This window comes from Amphibalanus amphitrite, unplaced genomic scaffold (genome assembly GCF_019059575.1).
Source record: "Amphibalanus amphitrite isolate SeventyFive unplaced genomic scaffold, NRLGWU_Aamphi_draft 000618F_arrow, whole genome shotgun sequence".
In the NCBI taxonomy this organism is placed as follows: Eukaryota; Metazoa; Arthropoda; class Thecostraca; order Balanomorpha; family Balanidae; genus Amphibalanus; species Amphibalanus amphitrite.
The window spans coordinates 356,610-375,531 of NW_024882112.1; the positions used below are offsets into that span (position 1 = coordinate 356,610).

Genomic DNA, 18,922 nt, shown 5'->3' on the forward strand with positions numbered 1-18,922 from the left:
GTGCCAAAATATACATTTTATTATATCAAAATATCAAATCTAGAAGATTGGTGGATTGAAGTAATGCAAATGTTTCCTTTTTTAGTCTACTTACGCGCAGAAAAATCCTTCGGAATGGCTTCTTTTCGTTTGCTGATCATACCAAGAAGGATATCCCTGGGCACCTCTGTGCGTGGAAAACTCACTGCAGGCAAACGTCCGACATGATTAGTGAGCACGAGAAAAGATAATGTGTCACGGTGTGAGATTGCTAACCAAGGGGAAGAATCCCATAATAAGGAACCGCGGGATGTGAGGGTAATAACGGACTTCCCACGCGACTCGTCCATTACAAACACCCAAGCTGCATTTTCAAAAGAATAATTATATTTTCAGTATTCCACCGAGCTGCGGGCAAGTCTTTTTCAGTTTGTTTCGCGATTTATTTAAACTTGTCCACCATTTTTTTAGAGTATTACTCAGCCAAATGCCAACTGTCGAACGCCATATCGTCACTCGAGATTAGGTATTGAATGACAAAGCCATTGAAAAGGGGTTGAAACTCTTGGCTTTATGCATTGAGCGCATACCTATACCATCCATGCATATACCAAGTGAAACGTTGCAATGATAAAAATACATAGTAACTCAAATATTTTTATATGGGCGAGGATGGATGACATGATTATTATTAATATAACGAGGCTTGAAATGATCTCACGCATGTCAAAGTGTTTTTATTTTAGGCAAAATAAATATCTAAAACAGTAAAACGTTTTACTGTTTAAACGTTAAACGTGTTTTACTGTTTTAGATATTTATTTTGCCTAAAATAAAAACACTTTGACATGCGTGAGATCATTTCAAGCCTCGTAACTCAAATACTTCCGTCATCATCACACACGGTAGGTATTTGAAGCCAATGCGGTCTGGGATTTCTGTTTAAGTTCATTCAGCTTTAGTTTGTTGGTTACCAAGTAGGTATGGTTTGTTGCATGAGACAGTGCAATGGTGTACACATCAGACGGAAGTCGGTAAGCGAGGCTGGTCCTTTCCAGCTATTTGGATGAGTTCAGCGGTTTGGTTGCCAGTGGCTGGAAGGGGTATAAAACGATATTTTTCATTGACCCTCAAATGGTTCTGGCAATCCGTCTAGCATGCTTTCTTTCATGGTGCAATATGTTTACAATAATCTAGCACGTATACGTTAGATAGTTGCATGATAACCGTTTTTCAAATTATCCACTTGTGGATTCCAAAGATAAAAATAAACGTTCAAATGCACAAACGGACATAAGAACGCATCATTGAGTGATTGAGTGATTTTAACAGCGATTGAGCAGCAATACACCAGTCTGCCGTCCAGCTGGATACACTCTGCCGAGGCTGTGGTCATATCTGTCGGACATACTCGTACGTACACTCTGCCGAGGGTGCATTTATATCCTCACCTGCACTTGGAGGAAGAACCAGCGGCTCCATTGCACCATATTTGCACTGAGGTGGAATGTATTTCATACATGGCGCGTGTACCTGCCAAATGAACCGCGATGACGTATAATGAACACATAGGGACAATATTTATGCCCTTGGTAAAAACATACTTTGATACAATAGTATTCAAAAGAGCGCCTGCATATTGTTGACAAAATATTAACGCATAACAATATTAATTACGATGAGAAGGGACATCGGAAAAGGTGGTTTATATGTTTTTGACAAAAGTAGTTTGAGCAATATGCCAAATCATTATCTTTTAAAGGCACCTGTAAATGGCATTTGCTTAGGTTAACTTACAAAGGTACGGTAGTATCGAACAATTACATTGCAAACTGTACTCCAAGTTGCACTGTGTTGGAGGGTAAAAGAATCATGCCTATAGGGGAGAGGAGGGGAGGGGAGGGGAGGAGAGGGAGGGGAGGGGAGGAGAGGGAGGGGAGGGGAGGGAGTTGGCACTCACCGTGGTCACACACCACTCGCAGCGCATCCCCGTCAGACACTCGGACGACCAGCAGGTCTTGCGGCAGACGGCGCACTTGCTGTTGCTGGGCAGGTTGCCCTCGCGCCAGAGGTGCGCGTGCTGCACCTCGGACACCTTCTGACCTGGGATGAACTCGGAGCTGGTCTTGCAGTTGGGTACGGCGAACTCCTGGCAGTCCACGTGCACGTAATACTCGCACACTGCGCCGCCCGAGGGACAGGGCAGAGCGGCGTCAGAACAGACATTATGTGGGGTTACTGAAGCAGGACTTTGTAACGACAGGGTATGCGCTGTTTCAGGGAGGCATGTTTTTCATACAGGATTTTGCGAACAATGTGATACATATATGTTCACGCTAGACATAATACGCGCATTGTATTAACCAAAAACTGGTGTAAAAGGTTCATTAATTCACTTATTTCTATTTATCATTCATCATTAAAATACAAAACTCTGAAATTGCATATGTTACTATATATTGTAGGTATGTGACACATAAAACGTCAGCCTGGCTGACGGATAAGATTGGAGCTCTTATGCTCGAGCATTTTAAACAAATCCCAGGCGTTCACACAGGCGGAAACTATTGACCTTCCCCAAATCGGAATTAACAGCTCCCCATTGGCAGCACTTTCTCGCTGCGTTTCGCGTGAGCGGCTGGTTACCTTCACACCGCAGAGCCCAGGTATCGTCCAGCCGTTTCCTGCAAATGTTGCAGAAGCGCCGCTTGTAGTGTCCAGGCTCCACCCAGCAGTGGGCCACAGGGTTCTGCCGACGGAGGAGCACTGTTCAGGTACAGCCCTGCATTTCGGCGGGATGACCATTGGCCATTCAAGTGCAGGCTAAGAGCTTAGGTTTGCATTTGATCTTCAGAGAAACTATTGTTTGTACTTACGTACGGGGCACGGGCGTCGTAACGAATGTGTTTCCTTTCTATTCATTTTACCATGCATATAATTTGTTACCACTTTCTCAGCACAAATTTGAAAAAGCAAGCTTAAACAATCAAGTTTGCTGTTGGTTATATTTCAGGAACGTCATGGACGAATTTAACTATCTACAAACTTACAACGAATGAGGTCGGTGATGAATATGAGCGAATTTTATATTTTAATTACTGTATTCAAGCATTTATCTTGACTCCCTCTTTTGAGTTCCATACCTTGCGCCAAGGATCATACTACGCATCCACACATGTCTTACCTTTATAAAAGCTGCCGCGATAGTAAAGCAAGGTGATACGACGTTGGTCCGACATCGGTCATGGATGACGAAGTTACAAACTGAAACAAACGACAGACACGCACGTCAGTTGTTGACAATCAGAAAAGCAATTATTTTTATTGTGAGTCAATTAAGGGTACTGGTGCCATTAATACAAATTTCAGACCTTAGTGTTGTTACAGCATTCACCAGGACAGGACATGCAGTTTCTCTTTTCATTCGTGGCGCCGTGGCGTTTGCTGTTCAGCATTCACTGAGTGGGTAGACTGTGCCGCTCAGCATGGCTGCATGGCGGCACAGTATCTGATAGAGCCGATACAATACGGGCCTCCCCGGCACTGCTCTTCTAGGGCCTTGTTTTGCGGCACGCTGCCAGCGCATTTCGCGAGCTGGCGCCACACTTATGGTAGTGTTGGAGCAATGGGCTTGTTGATGTCTCCATGGAAACCCAAATTGCCACATGTGCTGGCAGCGGCTAGCAGCGTGCTGTTGAAACACCGCTGGGCGCACCGGTGTGAGACACACTGCTCAGCGCAGCCCCCATGGAAGTACCTACCACCCCCAGGGGTCATCGTGAGAAAGTACCAATAGCGACCCCGTCGCAGCCAACTTGGGACGTTGCTACACGAGGCCTCGTGTCCGGGAGCAAGTTGAATGAACAACAGTTGGCGGTATTCTGCTCACATCCTGTGTGCAACGTCTGCAAACGGAGCTGAAGCAACGTGCCGCACTAAAATACATGACACAGTGCGAACGGAACAGTGCCTGAGGTCACGTCAGTCGCACAGATCCATGAACGCGTGCCCACTCTGCCCGGCATGGAACATCTGTTGCCGTTGTGGTATTTACACTCTCGCCAGTGAGGGTGATCGGGGGGGGGGGAGGCAGTGTCCAGTCGTGTCGTGAGTCACCCATCCCCGGTGATACGACAGGTTCCGGTGGCCAGTCATGTAGTTCCGGCGCGGTGGCCGCGTCCGGTTAGAGATCCGTGATCACCGTCCGCTCTCCCGGCAACACGAGAAGGCGGCCGGACAGACCGACAGTATGTACAGCCCTGTGCAAACTGCGTGGTAGGTATTCTTTTTTTTTTTACAAAACCGAGAATAACGCGAACACTATGCTATCGGTCACTCAGAAATCGTAACAGCAAGACGCGCGAGACTCCGCACTCTAGATTGGCATTATCATCGTTTTCATTTTCCATCCAGTTTGGCAACAAAACCGAAAAGTGTGTATTTGCCCCCAAAACAAAGTTTTGCATTTTGTTGCCACACAAGGTGTATACTGTATACTTTGTTTAGTGATAGACCCAATCGAAGTAGTGGAGCATGGCGTATTTATTTGCAGTGAGTTCCGACCGATTGATAACATAGCCTTTGAGTAATTACCGGTTTTGTCGAAAAAGAATGCCTACCACGCAGTCTGCTGAGGACTGTACAGCTGGAGCCACTCCATCTATTCATTAGTTCCATATCAGATGTCCAGAGTCGGTAGTTTGAATAAATTCGTATCGTTGCTCTCATCGCTACCTCAGTATTTTACACTGTATTTAGCCACCTTTGGGAATCCTCAGTCCTTTAGTGACTTTAGTTTGTAAGCAGATAAAATTTTTAATCCATGGCCCTGATGAAGTACGATTTTGTGTTGTATTTATTTTGCGCAATATCGTTCGGCACCAGTTTGAATCGATATCCCAATTATAGGTGCTCCGAATTCCACATCACAGATCCTCAAGCTATATCAGCGGGATATCCTAATTTGACCTAAAGGTAGCAGAAGAAAGCGGGCATCTCCGTAGGATCCGGCACAAGTGCACACCTGTCGGTGGAATAGACGGCACAAGTGTGAACTGTCGTTGGAGCACGTGCTCTGCCGATGCTCTCCACTATACGGAGACGGGACGTTCACAACTTTCCTGCATCATTCCCACGACAATGATCCGTTTTAATTACTTTCAATGATCCGATTACAATTGTTTCCCAACGTGTGCCCGTGGGGCGTAAAACCGTTCAAAAAGCTGAGATGCGTTTTATCCAGAAAAATGTAAAACATGAATTGCAATGCATCATTTAGGTACAATTCAAAGTTAATCGTCGCCAGCCGGGGGGAGGGGGGTAGGGGGTGCGGGTCGGGGTGCTGCCCCTTGCTGTTTTCACGTCAGCGTAGAACACGCTGAAAATAGAGAGCTGAAATTTGTCAGCCTGCTTTCATTCAAGCCGTATCCTATGACATCAACTGCGCTTAAGTCCACGAGTTATTTAGAGGGGAACGTTAAAGCCCCCACATTTTTGTCACGCTATAGCTAAGAAATGAGCGTGCCAATATTTGCGCACCTTTATGGAATTGATTGAAGTTTATTGTAGCCAATTGAAAAAATGGTTGGATTTTTTAGCTATCGAGGTTTTGGTGACGTCATGATTTCTGAGTTTTCGACAAAAATGGCATGTGTGCGAAAAATCATACACAATCACAGAACAGACGAGGTGACATGCCGTAAAAGCCATTATACTGCCAATACCATGAACAATCAAATGCTTCTCTTCGATTTTTTTATTGACGTTCTCCATTTTCCAAAATCTTGAACTGAATTTTGGCAATTTCTCGTGACAACTTCACGACCTTGATGCACGCATTCTTTATCTTTTTCGACACAACACGTACTCGTATGATAAAATGAGTAATACTGTCGTGTTCTACGCCCAAAAGTACCCATAAAACATGTGTTACATGCTGCGAATACCAGTTTTGCTTTTCGGTGGTATATGCTTAACCCGCGCCCCGTAGGGCTACCGGCGGACCCTACCACCCGTAGGGGGGGTGGGCCGTTTCGGCCCCCCCCCCTAAGATCTCGGAAAGTTACCGGCCGATTTTCAAAATTCAAACGGCGTTCGATAGCCCCACCCGGGAACTACCTTGTGACCAAATTTCATTGACCTAGGTCAAACCGATGACGTCACAGGTCAGGTCAAAGGTCAGATTTTCACCGTTCACAGGCATTTCAAGAAATGTGTTGTGAAATCGAGTTAATTGGTAATTTATTGAAAACCATCGATGGTACATTGTTCGTCAAACACATACTTTGCTATCTGAGGTCACTGATACCAGGTCAGGTCACAGCGAGGTCAGGTCACCGGGGTCACAATATGAAAGTGTCGTGTGATACATGTTTTATGGTCCATTTTACATGACAAATGCGATTATGTGGGTTAGGCAGCCTTTGGGGCCAGCCTAGGTCACGTTTTGGTGAAGGTCAGGTCAAGGTCAGGTCAAATAAGGTCAAATTTCAAAGCTGATATTTTTGCATAAAATGGGTATCTATTCGATGCAGCTCGTCACGGGGAGTCTAATGGTGGTCTTTGTTTTGCTCTACGAGGTCTAGAACTGCCAAAAATTGAGTTTGAAAATTTGACGTCATCAATTTTGAACAGTTTTTTCGCTATAAGTTGGCCAAAAAACGAGGTATCGATCTGAAATTCGGTATGTAGATAGAAGACGGTAGGTACTATCACATATATTCCGGTTTTTTGAAACTCAAAAAACTTTTTGGATTTTTTGGCTAATATATCAAAAAAAAATGTTTTTTTTTTATTTTTGGGGTTCAAAACTCAAAAACTTCAAAAATCCGAGATGGCAGTTTTGTAGCCCTGTCAATTCTACACCTTTTATGTCTTGATCATTTTTCTGTATCTTCAAAGCTGTAGGCCTGACAGGTCTTCTCGCGAAGGTCTTTATTCGGTCGAAAATGACAGAACATGACGTCATTCTGACGTCATTTGTGGCCAACCTATCATAGCCTCTGGAAAAATTTTTGGTCACAATGTGTAAAATTGATGCCCGGAGGGGTCCTGAAAGTTTGGTGGCGATATCTGAAGCGGTTTAGGAGATATCGACCGAAAAGGACAGGGGGGGCGTTTCGCCCCCCCCCTACGGGGCGCGGGTTAAAGGGACCCTCCCACCTTCAGAAAAGTTAATGAATTGGCATGAAAGTGATGTCGCTCGGTTCAGAAAGAGCAAAAACGAATATCTACCAAATTTCATCGAAAAATATTCACCGGTTTTCAAGATATTAGACTTTTACTTTTGTTTACTTTTTGGGATCTCCGCTGTTCCTAGCGACTTTATTTGAAAGTGCGGCATTTGTTGCGCGCAAAGCAGCATATACCACCGCGTGCTACAAAACGTTTTAGTCAAACATTCAACGGACGTTCGAAAGCCTGATGACGTCATCAGATTCCCGTAATGGTTAAGAGATAGGGACCACGCTGGTCCCACCCTGCAAGTAAAGGGAAGAAATTTCTTGAACACCATAAAGCTGCGGGGGTTGCGACCAGGATAAATGGTGGTTTCTGAGCCTGGCCGCAAACTTGGCTATCTCAACTCAAAACTAATGTTAAGGTGGGAGGGTCCCTTTAACTGATTGACCTTAACAGCAAACGGCGGGTGGCGGAATACTCCAGGTACTGCCGGGTTAAAGCCAGGTTAGGTCACTGATCTGTGACGTCATAAGTGAACATCTGCACTGTCCTGAAATGTCGCAACTTCGCAACGCCCTCATTGACAGAGGAGCTCTCACAGGGATACGAAACTTACGGAATCTAGTATTTCATCAGAGATATAACAACTTGATAGCTCACCTTTTCCCAGAAAGTCTCCACAGGTCAAGTCAGTCACGTGACCTCGCCATTATAAGTCAACGGGGGAGCTATAGAAATTGTTACATTGACACCGGGAAAGATCTAAAACTTGCTCAAGCACATAGACTCGTGATTTCATACACTGATTGCAAGTTCGGAGTTCCGATGCTTCACTTCTGCATCGTTGACCATGCGTGACGTCATTTATGACATTACTAAGGGCATAGTAGTTTTTCGTCAATACCTCCTGCTCGCATTGAGCTAGCGAGTCGGAAAAGTCACCAATAAACGCGGGAAGACTTGCTGCATCAAATGATATGCAATGTGACCTCCTTCAGCCAGCTTCGTGACCTCTGACTGTGACCTAAGGTCAACACCTAAAGTTGAGTTCACACAAACAAAAAGCATATCATTTAACGTGCCTGAGCATCTAGCAAGGAAGGGCGGCCTTTGTACCTTTCTACTCCCCCTGCACGTGTGCTGGATTGTTATTGTCTCTGACATCGTTGACCTTGGTCAAATCTGAGAGCATCGCTCAGAAAGGACGTTAAAAAGACTATCCCATGGTCTTTTCCGTGGTGCTGGAGCTTTATTTGTTCCCGAGGTATGCACCGGTTTGTCGAATATTGTCAAATATAGGCGACATCTGACCTTTGCTGACCTCTGGTGACCAAATCTTTGACCTGACCTAAAAATGACTACAGTAATCGTCGACATGATTTTTGACGGTCACTAACGACACCTATCGCGTGTCGCTACGCAGCAATAAATAAGAAAGTAAAGAAAGAAAATTGAAAAGATTTTACAAAAAGCAGGGTTTCCAAAATTAAAATGGGGTGTAAATGGTAGGTTGTAGTTATGTATGTTTTATATTCATCATACATACTTGTTAAACCATTAATGCTATTTCTGCAACAATTTAAGTAGCAAAATGCATTCACCCTTACTGTGATTACGGAAAATTGTCTCCTCGGGCTAAAAGCTGAGCATAAGTACTAAGTAGGTACCAAATAATCCGGTAAAGTTATTTTTTCCAACGAGACCGTTATTTAGTGTCAACCGATCTAACACCGTTCTTCGGGAATCTTGAGTTTCATATCGCTCAGGCATTTAACCCGCGCCCCGTAGGGCTACCGGCGGACCCTACCACCCGTAGGGGGGGGGGCCGTTTCGGCCCCCCCTAAGATCTCGGAAAGTTACCGGCCGATTTTCAAAATTCAAACGGCGTTCGATAGCCCCACCCGGGAACTACCTTGTGACCAAATTTCATTGACCTAGGTCAAACCGATGACGTCACAGGTCAGGTCAAAGGTCAGATTTTCACCGTTCACAGGCAATTCAAGAAATGTGCTGTGAAAGCGAGTAAATTGGTAATTTATTGAAAACCATCGATGGTACATTGTTCGTCAAACACATACTTTGCTATCTGAGGTCACTGATACCAGGTCAGGTCACAGCGAGGTCAGGTCACCGGGGGTCACATTGGCCGTTTTCACGACGGAACTTTCGCAGAGGAACTTATTTAATACCTAAAAAGTACCTACCCTTTGAGGCCTTAACATCCCTCAAACTGAAATATTTTATGTTCAAAATAATTTTAGAAGTTTAAATCCGGGCATTTTTTGCCCTCAAATCACTTATTTATTTACAAACACAGCAATTTTTGGTTCTAGTAGCCCACCTTTCGACTATGAGGTATCAAATCAGCGTGGCAACTTTACTCCCTCGGGTATCTAATTCCGGAATTCTTAAAAACAAGGAAAGTATATATCGAGCTTTCTTTTATGCCTATTGAGTTATGTTTTAATGGTGATTAAAATATGGCAAATTTTTTAATTACATTTCACATAAGAAAAACACGCAAAACAATGAAACAAAAATAACTACGGTGGAAATAACCAATCAGCACCTCAGTAGGATATGACGTCATACAAGAATGGTGTTGAAGGCCGTTTGCAGTCCCGGCCGGTAGGTCACGTGACCGCCGGGAGCCTCGGGTCACGCGGCGGTCGGGAGTCGGACGCGGGACGTGGTCGCGGGTGGACGCGCGGGGCATCATGCTTTGCTTTGCTTGCTTTGTCAACTTAATATAACTTACGATCGCATACGTGTGAAACCCAAACACTGCTCAGTGCCCTTAGAAATTGAGTTTTGGAAAGCTCAAGTCCCTATAGCTCCTCAGGTCGGCAACAGTTGAAGCCTCATCTGGACTAGTGAAAAAAGCGAGGGTAAGGAACCTTGTGTTGCTTTTTCTTTTACCGTTATAATTATCTCAAACCATCACAATTTTGAGTTGCCACATTGTCTGGTTCACTACATTCGTGTAAAACTTGGTGAAGGCTGGTGGCTCAAAGAAAGGTGAAGATATTTCTTTAAGTGCCTAATCCGTGAAATATCCCGGCTTTACAAATCTACACTTTTCATTTTTTCCACGATACATTTTTTAAAATTGTTAAAATTTATTCAACATTTGTTAAAAGGGGCTTTGGTTTGGTGTAAACTAGATCATAAAGTTTACTATAGTTTTGTGCAAAACCTGGTGGCTGAAGAAAATAGTAATTTTGCTAAAATGATGTGCGGAAATTTGTTGCTTTCCAATTTCCAAATCAAATTACTCATACCTATATTTCATTCAAAATTAGGAGGCATTATTACTGTTTTTTCTTGCAACATGAACTGAGTTTGGGTGCAGTGCTCCGGAAACGTTGTGGAACTTTAAGCTAGCTAGAACAGTTTCCATAAAAATTGTTTAGATAGTTGACATGGCATGTTGACAACGGTTTTGCTGTTTCTAAAAAAGTGAAAAATATTTTCCTGCATTAAACAGACAAGGCATGTTATTCTCATAAGCTATCGAATGTGTGTGCGTGTGTGTGTTTTTTTAAGCTGTCAATTGTAACTTCAGTTACTTCACTTTAGAACATATTGCCCAGAATGCGTCACTGATCATGAGCTGGTATATCATATCATATGTAGCAAATACATAAATAGGAATAGTGTGTCATGAATTTTTGTGCATGCTTCTGGATCATCTGTAATTACATCAAAGGCTCGGCTCAAGAGTGTCCTGCCGACCAGCTTATGCCCAACCCTTTCTGTCCGCAGAACGTCTTCCGTCGCCTGCGACTCCCGCACGCCGTTTGCGCCCCGGCCGTCCGTACCGGTCTTCGCGCTGCGAGCCGCGCTGCTGGAGTTCGCGGCGGCGTCGTGGAGCTCCCATCGGGACAACGTGTGATGCCCGCGTCGAGCTTATAAGCGGTGAGCTTCGATTGGCGGCTCACGCGGTCACCAGCTGTATGTACAGCCTCGGCCCCGACGACCCCGCTAATGGCCGAGACCGGCATACCCCCGGCATGGGTCCGCTGTCCGGCGCAGCGCTGGCCGCCCGCATGCTATGCTACTTTTGGCTGTATCGCTGCCCAGCGGGAGCGCGCTCCACGCTGCGGTAGAGGCACACGTTGCGACCCGACTGAGGACCGCAACCGGATGGTGAGACGTCGGCCTCTGCGCCCTGGCCGGGGTAGGCGTGACCGACGTCACAGTGGAGGAACACCCAAACAAGACCAGCCCACCGTCGGAGCAGCATGGAAATATCATGTTCTGCCTGGACGTCGGACCCGGCGGCCGCAGAGCACCTGCACACGTGCGGAGAGGGGCGCTGGAGGCGCGGCTTCTGACATCCCGCGGCGCGGCTGCTGGCAATACCTGACAACGGCGGCAATGGAGGCGGTTGGGAACAGCTGCAGCAATGGTGATGGCGGTGATGGCGACATGGCGGTTTGGGACTTCATCTCAGCGCGGCCGCCGCCCAGGCGCCGCTGCGCCCGGCTGCTCAGCCACCTACCGGATGGCGGGGTGGCCCTTACGGCCCTCACGCCCGTTCGGTCTGCGGCCACGTTCTGGGGTGGCCGTCGCGGGGTTAGCGGCGTTGGACTTCGTCCTTTATCCAGACTGCACCGTACCATCTGAACGGATGGATCTGCCAAGAAAGATGACATCCAAGGCGGCTATGAGGCGATCACAAAGCTTCAGCAAGAGCTTCTCCTTCATGGGGCCGGCCGGCCGTTAAGTCGCAACACCGGCTGCCGAGTGCCAACAGCTGCGTGCGCTGGCGCCGACGCGTTGTGGGCCGCGCTGCTGACGCTCAAGCTGCGATATCAACCATCTATGAATAAGTGGCAGCGGTGGCGGCTTGTCAGTTGTTAACGTGCCTTTGCAGACGTTGTGAATAGCCCACGTTGGAATCGCATGGTTGGCAACACCACGCAAGCTAAAATGGGCTTCCTTGATGAACCTACTTTTTAAGCATTGTAGCCTTTGTAATTTTTTATGTTTTGCTGTAGGTATTATTTTCTACATATATACTATATAGGCACTCACGTGCTTTGAATCGCGCAATGCAATTGAACCATGGTAAAGACAATGATAAATGAACTGAGAGCTGACATGCCCCATGCTTTGTGTGAGTGTGTGTGTGTGTGTGTGTGTGTTTTTTTTGGCGAGTCGATAAAAGTGGTTTTGGACACTGGATGAGTTTTTAGGGGTGTGGTGAGGGGGAATGTAATTCCACAGACCTTTTGTCAGACTCACCAATGCAGTAGGTCTGTGCGGTATTTAGATATCGGAGCATTCTTTGAAAGTCGTGAATAGGGCAACTGAGAACCTACCTATAGCCGTGATATCCCCTCACAAAAACTTCTTTTAAATAACCGGGGATAAGTACATAAGCAGAGTAATTGCTATTACGAACACCTAGGTATCACAATGCTGAGCGAATAGGAAAATCTATAGATGGAGAATTGTGCCGCGTTACGGGTGCTCGGGCGCAGCCAATCCAGCGTTACCCCAGCGGTGACCTTGACCCGCATCGTCTGTCTCGGCTCCAAAGCCAAACCGGCGTGGAATTGGGAGCGCTCGAGCACTCATGGTCCAGCGCAATTCTCCACCTGAATCCATTCCTGATACACATTTGCTTGCTCATAGTCATGTAACCCCGGTAAATTCATCTAAATTTCATATTGGTCGCTCCATAGACAGATGGCCACAGATCAGGGGCGGATCCAGAAAATCTCCAAGGGAGGGGCCATTAGAAACCAGGAGCCCCCCCCATAATCCCACCTGTTGGAGGCCCCATCTTCCCACTTGTTGGCCCCCCCCAAAAAAAAGCTGCGTCTATTGAGCTTATCTAGCTGTTCAGGCAACATCTCAACATCTGTGCAGGCTTGGAGGCCCTCTGTGCAGGTTAGGAGGCCCTGTAAAAGTGGTCATCTCTGTGAGTATAAGAGACCTCCAAGTTATGAAAAGCTTTACCAATCTTCTAACAAAGAAGTCTTCTCAGCTAGTCTTCTAAGAAATAACTAAGTGGGTAGGTTAAAAAAAAAACTCATCGGATTTCGACCACTTTATTTTCAGGAGGCCCCCTTTTCAGCTTTTTAACTTTTTAACTTATTTTATTTTTGAAAAAAATCGGCCAAGGGGGGGGGGGCCATGGCCCCCATGGCCCCCCCTTGTATCCGCGCCTGCCACAGATATCAACTTAAAAGGCCATTGTTGCATTCATTTAGTGGAGATCATTAAAGAGCCGTGATAGGCCACAAGTCGCGTGACATCATACGTGTAACAACCAATGACGTCGGCCTGCAAAACCCAATGGAAGCGGCTAGCAGCGTGCAATAAAACAGGGCGCTGCTTTCTAAATGTCTGTCGTGCGCCATAAATGAATATATCTTTTGTAGTGTGGCAACTCAGTATCTTTTTTTAACTATTGTACTAGTATTTAATAATTTCATAATTTTGTAATTGTGCTTACGCTTTATGTTGATGTTAGTAATAAATCCTTAGATAAAGTAAATCGATGTGATATTTAATAGAAAAATAGCAAACTAACGCGCCATTCATTCGAAAGCTGGTAAACCTACTAAAAAGAACTACTAAAATTCCTGAGGAACCAAAGGATTATATTGGTATCAAATAGATGCCTGCTATTCCGTCGTGAAAACGGCCAATATGAATGTGTCGTGTGATACATGTTTCATGGTCCATTTTACATGACAAATGCGATTATGTGGGTTAGGCAGCCTTTGGGGCCAGCCTAGGTCACGTTTTGGTGAAGGTCAGGTCAAGGTCAGGTCAAATTAGGTCAAATTTCAAAGTTGATATTTTTGCATAAAATGGGTATCGATTCGATGCAGCTCGTCTCGGGGAGTCTAATGGTGGTCTTCGTTTTGCTCTACGAGTTCTAGAATTGCCAAAAATTGAGTTTGAAAATTTGACGTCATCATTTTTTAACAGTTTTTTCGCTATAACTTGGCCAAAAAACGAGGTATCGATCTGAAATTTGGTATGTGGATAGAAGACGGTGGGCACTATCACATATATTCCGGTTTTTTCGAAACTCAAAAAACTTTTTGGATTTTTTGGCGAATATATAAAAAAAAATCCTTTTTTGATTTTTGGGGGTCAAAACTCAAAAATTTCAAAAATTCGGGATAGCAGTTTTGTAGCCCTGTCAATTCTACACCTTTTATGTCTTGATCATTTTTCTGTATCTTCAAAGCTGTAGTCCTGACAGGTCTTCTCGCGAAGGTCTTTTTTCGGTCGAAAATGACAGAACATGACGTCACTCTGACGTCATTTGTGGCCAACCTATCATAGCCTCTGGAAAAAATTTTTGGTCACAATGTGTAAAATTGATGCCCGGAGGGGTCCTGAAAGTTTGGTGGCGATATCTCCAGCCGTTTAGGAGATATCGACCGAAAGGGACAGGGGGGGCCGTTTCGCCCCCCCCCCCCTTCGGGGCGCGGGTTAACACGTCATAGACCTAAGACTGCTGTATTTCAGTTAGGGGAGAGCGGGGTCAAATGTAACACGGGGCAATTGTAACAGTGTTAATAATTCATAAACTTACCAATAGAATGAGCTGATGTTAAGACCGAAAATGCGTAATTCTTTACTGCCTTTCCCAACGGAGTTTGAAGCGAAAGTGCCGGGTATGTCGATGGCTGTGCACAGTAATGTGTTTTTGAGTGCATTTTATAAATTTTTATACCGTTATATTTGATTAGCTCATTCCCGCCATTGAAAAGATATCGACTTCAGACTTTCTGTAAGCGTTGGCAAGCTTGTTGACCATAAATTGAAAGCATTAAATGCTGTACATGCAACATCTTTATGCGCCAGTTTCGTCTAAAATATGTCAAGGCGCGACGGGGACAATTGTAACATTTTTGCAGGGGTCAAATGTAACAGGTTATAGGTCAGTGGCCATTATGTCAAAGTCGTTAAATTTTCAAGGGAGATGAAACATTGCTAGAATTAAGAGAGCTGTAAGTTTTGTCGCAATCGGCAGCTTTTTACGCGATTTATTTGCGAAAAACCGAGGGAGAGGAGGTCCATCCAACCCCTGTATAAGGCGAGGTTTTAAGCCTTTTTTCCTGAGAAGAACCGCCTCTAACAAGTCTGGGAAGATGAACAAGTGTTCAATACTTTTGTTAAATCAAAGTTTTGGGAAAAATTGTGTTGCTGTAGCCTGTAAATTAGCATGTTACAATTGTCCCCGGGTGGAGTTACTTTTGACCCCGTATCTGGGGTGAATTGTAACAGATGAATTGACTTTTTCGGACAACAATTTTGACCCAAAAAATAAGTTATTTCGGAAATGTTTTAACAGCATTTTAAAGACAAAACATCATAGTTTCTGAAAATAAAAGAAAGAGTTTTATAACTGCAAACGTGTTTGCACCAGATGATAAAATGCAAAAAATGTTACAATTAACCCCGTTCTCCCCTACAAATGTTTATTTCTATTTCGAAAAAAAAAATCCACAGCAATCATGGAATACCTACATTTTGTGTTGACTTTGTTATTTCCTTACTTTGCTTTGTACACACATGACCTGATTCTAAAGCAAACGTTTTTTTCTTCTTTCTCATTACCGGCTGCGATTACCATACATAAAACACATAAACTCAAATGAAAGCGAATCAAAGCGATGTTATTGGAGTTAACCTATAATAAAATGCTGAAAAGGTTATCGATTTGCTTTCACTGCCGATTTACCTATATAACAGTCCATCTTTTGTTTTAGTGCATTGCTTTTACTTACACAGCTGAAGAGCTTGCAGAATGGGCAGTGGGGAGTCCGGAGACATTCAGCGCATTAAGTCTATTTTGCTTGGGCAACTTATAGCCTCCAAATGAAATCCAATTGAGGGGGACGCGTTTCCAGTCTCCCTAGAAGCGGAACCGACGCTTCTGCGCTCTCTCTTGGAAATAGTTTCGTCTTAACGGTCGAGAGAAAAGAAACGGACAATTAGAAAAGACAGTGCAGCACGTTTTACTTATAGACGCTTAGAAAAAAACGGTCATTGATTTTATTGCTAAATAATGCGCAGCGCATCACAACAGAATGCCATTGTTATCGTATTTCTGTGGGTGACCTTGAAAACCCAAAGCTAGACGGCCGCTGAGAAAAGGTTTGTTTGACGTTGTGTAGATGAACGCTAAAACCCAATTGCCTGATGCTCTGCCATTTGCGTCGGATGCCACCAAACTGGCCATTTGTCGCTTTTCGCTATTGTACAAGGTCATAGTCGGTGCGGGGCGTGCAGGACGCTGCGATCGATCGCCGCGGCCCCGCTTGCATGCGTAACAGGTCGAGCGGCGGGCGTGAGACGGTCGCGATGGTCTGCCGGCGATACTGGCCGCACCGGGGCAGACTCGGCTCTCACCTTCACAGATGTATCCCTGGCCGATGAAGCCCCAGAGAAGGTCGGTGCAGTGGTGGCAGTAGGTCGGCCGGTGGAAGGTCTTTTTCACGAAGAAGTGGCCCTGGCTCTCGGGGCTGGGCACGGCCGCCATATTTCCGGCTGGCACAGCGGCCCACAGGTGCACTGCCGCTCGGCCCGCCGCTGCTGCCGGCTAGGTCATGTCGCCTGCGGCGTCCAACATGGGTGTCGCACTGCACTAAACGCGCCGCCGGCGGCCGCCATTTGGCCAGCAACCACCACACATCGTCGCCAGCGACGCCGCTCGGCCCACCGCCGCCTGGCGACCGAAAACCGAACTAGGCCGCCGCCAGAGCGGCGCGTGCGCGCGGCGCTGCCCAGCCGCCCAGCTGAACCCGTCGATCGAAATTAATGACGGCGCGTGTCAGCCGGCCCGGCGTCGGCACCGACAGCCGCGCTGCGCCGAGACCGGCGGCGGGAGGTGGCGCTGCCGCGCCGGGCCGCGGCTGGCAGCCGGCCGCAGGCAGGCCCGCTGCCAGCGGCGGCTCGATGGGCGCGACGGCTCGTACAGTGTCACGTGCCCCGACTCGATGCCAATTTTAGTTGGACCAAGGCCTAACATGAAGATCTTAGATGTTTTATGTTGTTGAGCGCTGGTGCGAGGAACATAGGTAGGTGTTCTATGAACATAGAACATAAATTGAAAGCATTAAATGCTGTACATGCAACATCTTTATGCGCCAGTTTCGTCTAAAATATGTCAAGGCGCGACGGGGACAATTGTAACATTTTTGCAGGGGTCAAATGTAACAGATTATAGGTCAGTGGCCATTATGTCAAAGTCGTCAAATTTTCAAGGGAGATGAAACATTGCTAGAATTAAGAGAGCTGTAAGTTTTGTCGCAATCGACAGCTTTTTACGCGATTTATTTGCGAAAAACCGAGGGAGAGGAGGTCCGTCCAACCCCTGTATAAGTGCGAGGTTTTAAGCCTTTTTTCCTGAGAAGAACCGTCTCTACCAAGTCTGGGAAGATGAACAAGTGTTCAATACTTTTGTTAAATCAAAGTTTTGGGAAAAATTGTGTTGCTGTAGCCTGTAAATTAGCATGTTACAATTGTCCCCGGATGGTGTTACTTTTGACCCCGTATCTGGGGTGAATTGTAACAGATGAATTGACTTTTTCGGACAACAATTTTGACCCAAAAAATAAGTTATTTCGGAAATGTTTTAACAGCATTTTAAAGACAAAACATCATAGTTTCTGAAAATAAAAGAAAGAGTTTTATAACTGCAAACGTGTTTGCAACAGATGATAAAATGCAAAAAATGTTACAATTATAGTCCATTTTTTTCAAAAGGCTCATGGCCCGAAGTATTATTTTGGAGTTAGCACGTGCGGGACGCTAGAAAATAACGAAAGCCGAGATGAATTTCTCGGCCATTTTTGAAAGATACCGTAAGGTGGGGCTATTTGAGACAGTGGGGCTATTTGAGACAGTATTTAAAATTGCTATTGAATAAAAACCACCTAAAATTTATGCTTAATATTTTGCTCAGGCGATTTAATGCTCGATTCCACAACTCGCTGAGCAAAACATATCAAACAAAAATCAAACTATCTTCATTTTATAGCGATTTTAAATACATTTCATTTTTTTCATTTCATTTATTCACAGTAGGGGAAGTTGGGGCAATGCCGGAGTTGGGGCAAAGCCGAAATTCGAGATATTTCGAAAACCGTAAGACATGGATGCCACCTGTCAGTGATGCTCTGAAGCTTAAGTGACTACAATTATCGCATGTTTGTTACGAGTCGTCATTCGGAACACTTCGGCTGTGAGGGCGCCAAGAGCGTTTTCAAGGTACGCGTTCCTTGTACTACATGCGCCTTTGAAACTGCATTTCTTACTCATTATGCTACCGTTTGTCTGGCCAATTCGGTCAAGTAATCTTCAGCATGTCTTTGCATAAGTGTGCTGCCTATTTGAAATTTATACGGCACGTTGAAAAGTTATGGGCCTGCAAATGAAAGTATGGCTGGCTGGGGTAATGCCGAAAACGTGCAAAATTACGCACGTTAAAGCACGCTACGTGGACTTTACTGCTGTAGAATAGCAACGCGAATTTTTAGTCACACAAATCACACTTTCAACCGACACAACGGCCTGTTACCTATAAGGAATTATTTACCTGGCATTATCTTATTATATCACACAATTATAACTTCCAGTGTGCACCAAGCGTCCTCAAGCTCTTAAAACGCGTGTCAGCTTTGATAAATTCTGGATAAAGTTTGAGATAAAGTGGCAAAACATCAATGTCGGCATTCCCCGTAGATCATTTCTCCCATTTTCGGCTTTCCCCGCAGTCCGGGGC

At 45.3% G+C, this 18,922-nt stretch overlaps 1 protein-coding gene across 2 annotated transcripts in view; it reads right to left on the minus strand.

Annotated features, from left to right (window-relative positions):
• Positions 1–16,873, minus strand: part of LOC122363379 (diacylglycerol kinase theta-like) — a 50,590-nt gene extending 33,717 nt beyond the window's left edge. The window contains exons 1-6 of one of the 2 annotated variants that reach the window (XM_043332584.1): positions 16,549–16,873; positions 3,164–3,243; positions 2,626–2,728; positions 1,940–2,160; positions 1,431–1,512; positions 95–184 (exon numbers count right to left, since the gene is read on the minus strand). In XM_043332584.1, coding sequence (XP_043188519.1) covers positions 95–184; positions 1,431–1,512; positions 1,940–2,160; positions 2,626–2,728; positions 3,164–3,243; positions 16,549–16,678 — 706 coding nt within the window. In that variant the 5' untranslated portion in view covers positions 16,679–16,873. The remainder of the gene's footprint in view (positions 1–94; positions 185–1,430; positions 1,513–1,939; positions 2,161–2,625; positions 2,729–3,163; positions 3,244–16,548) is intronic. The other variant, XM_043332583.1, reaches the window with a different exon arrangement.
• Between the last annotated feature and the right edge of the window lie 2,049 nt (positions 16,874–18,922).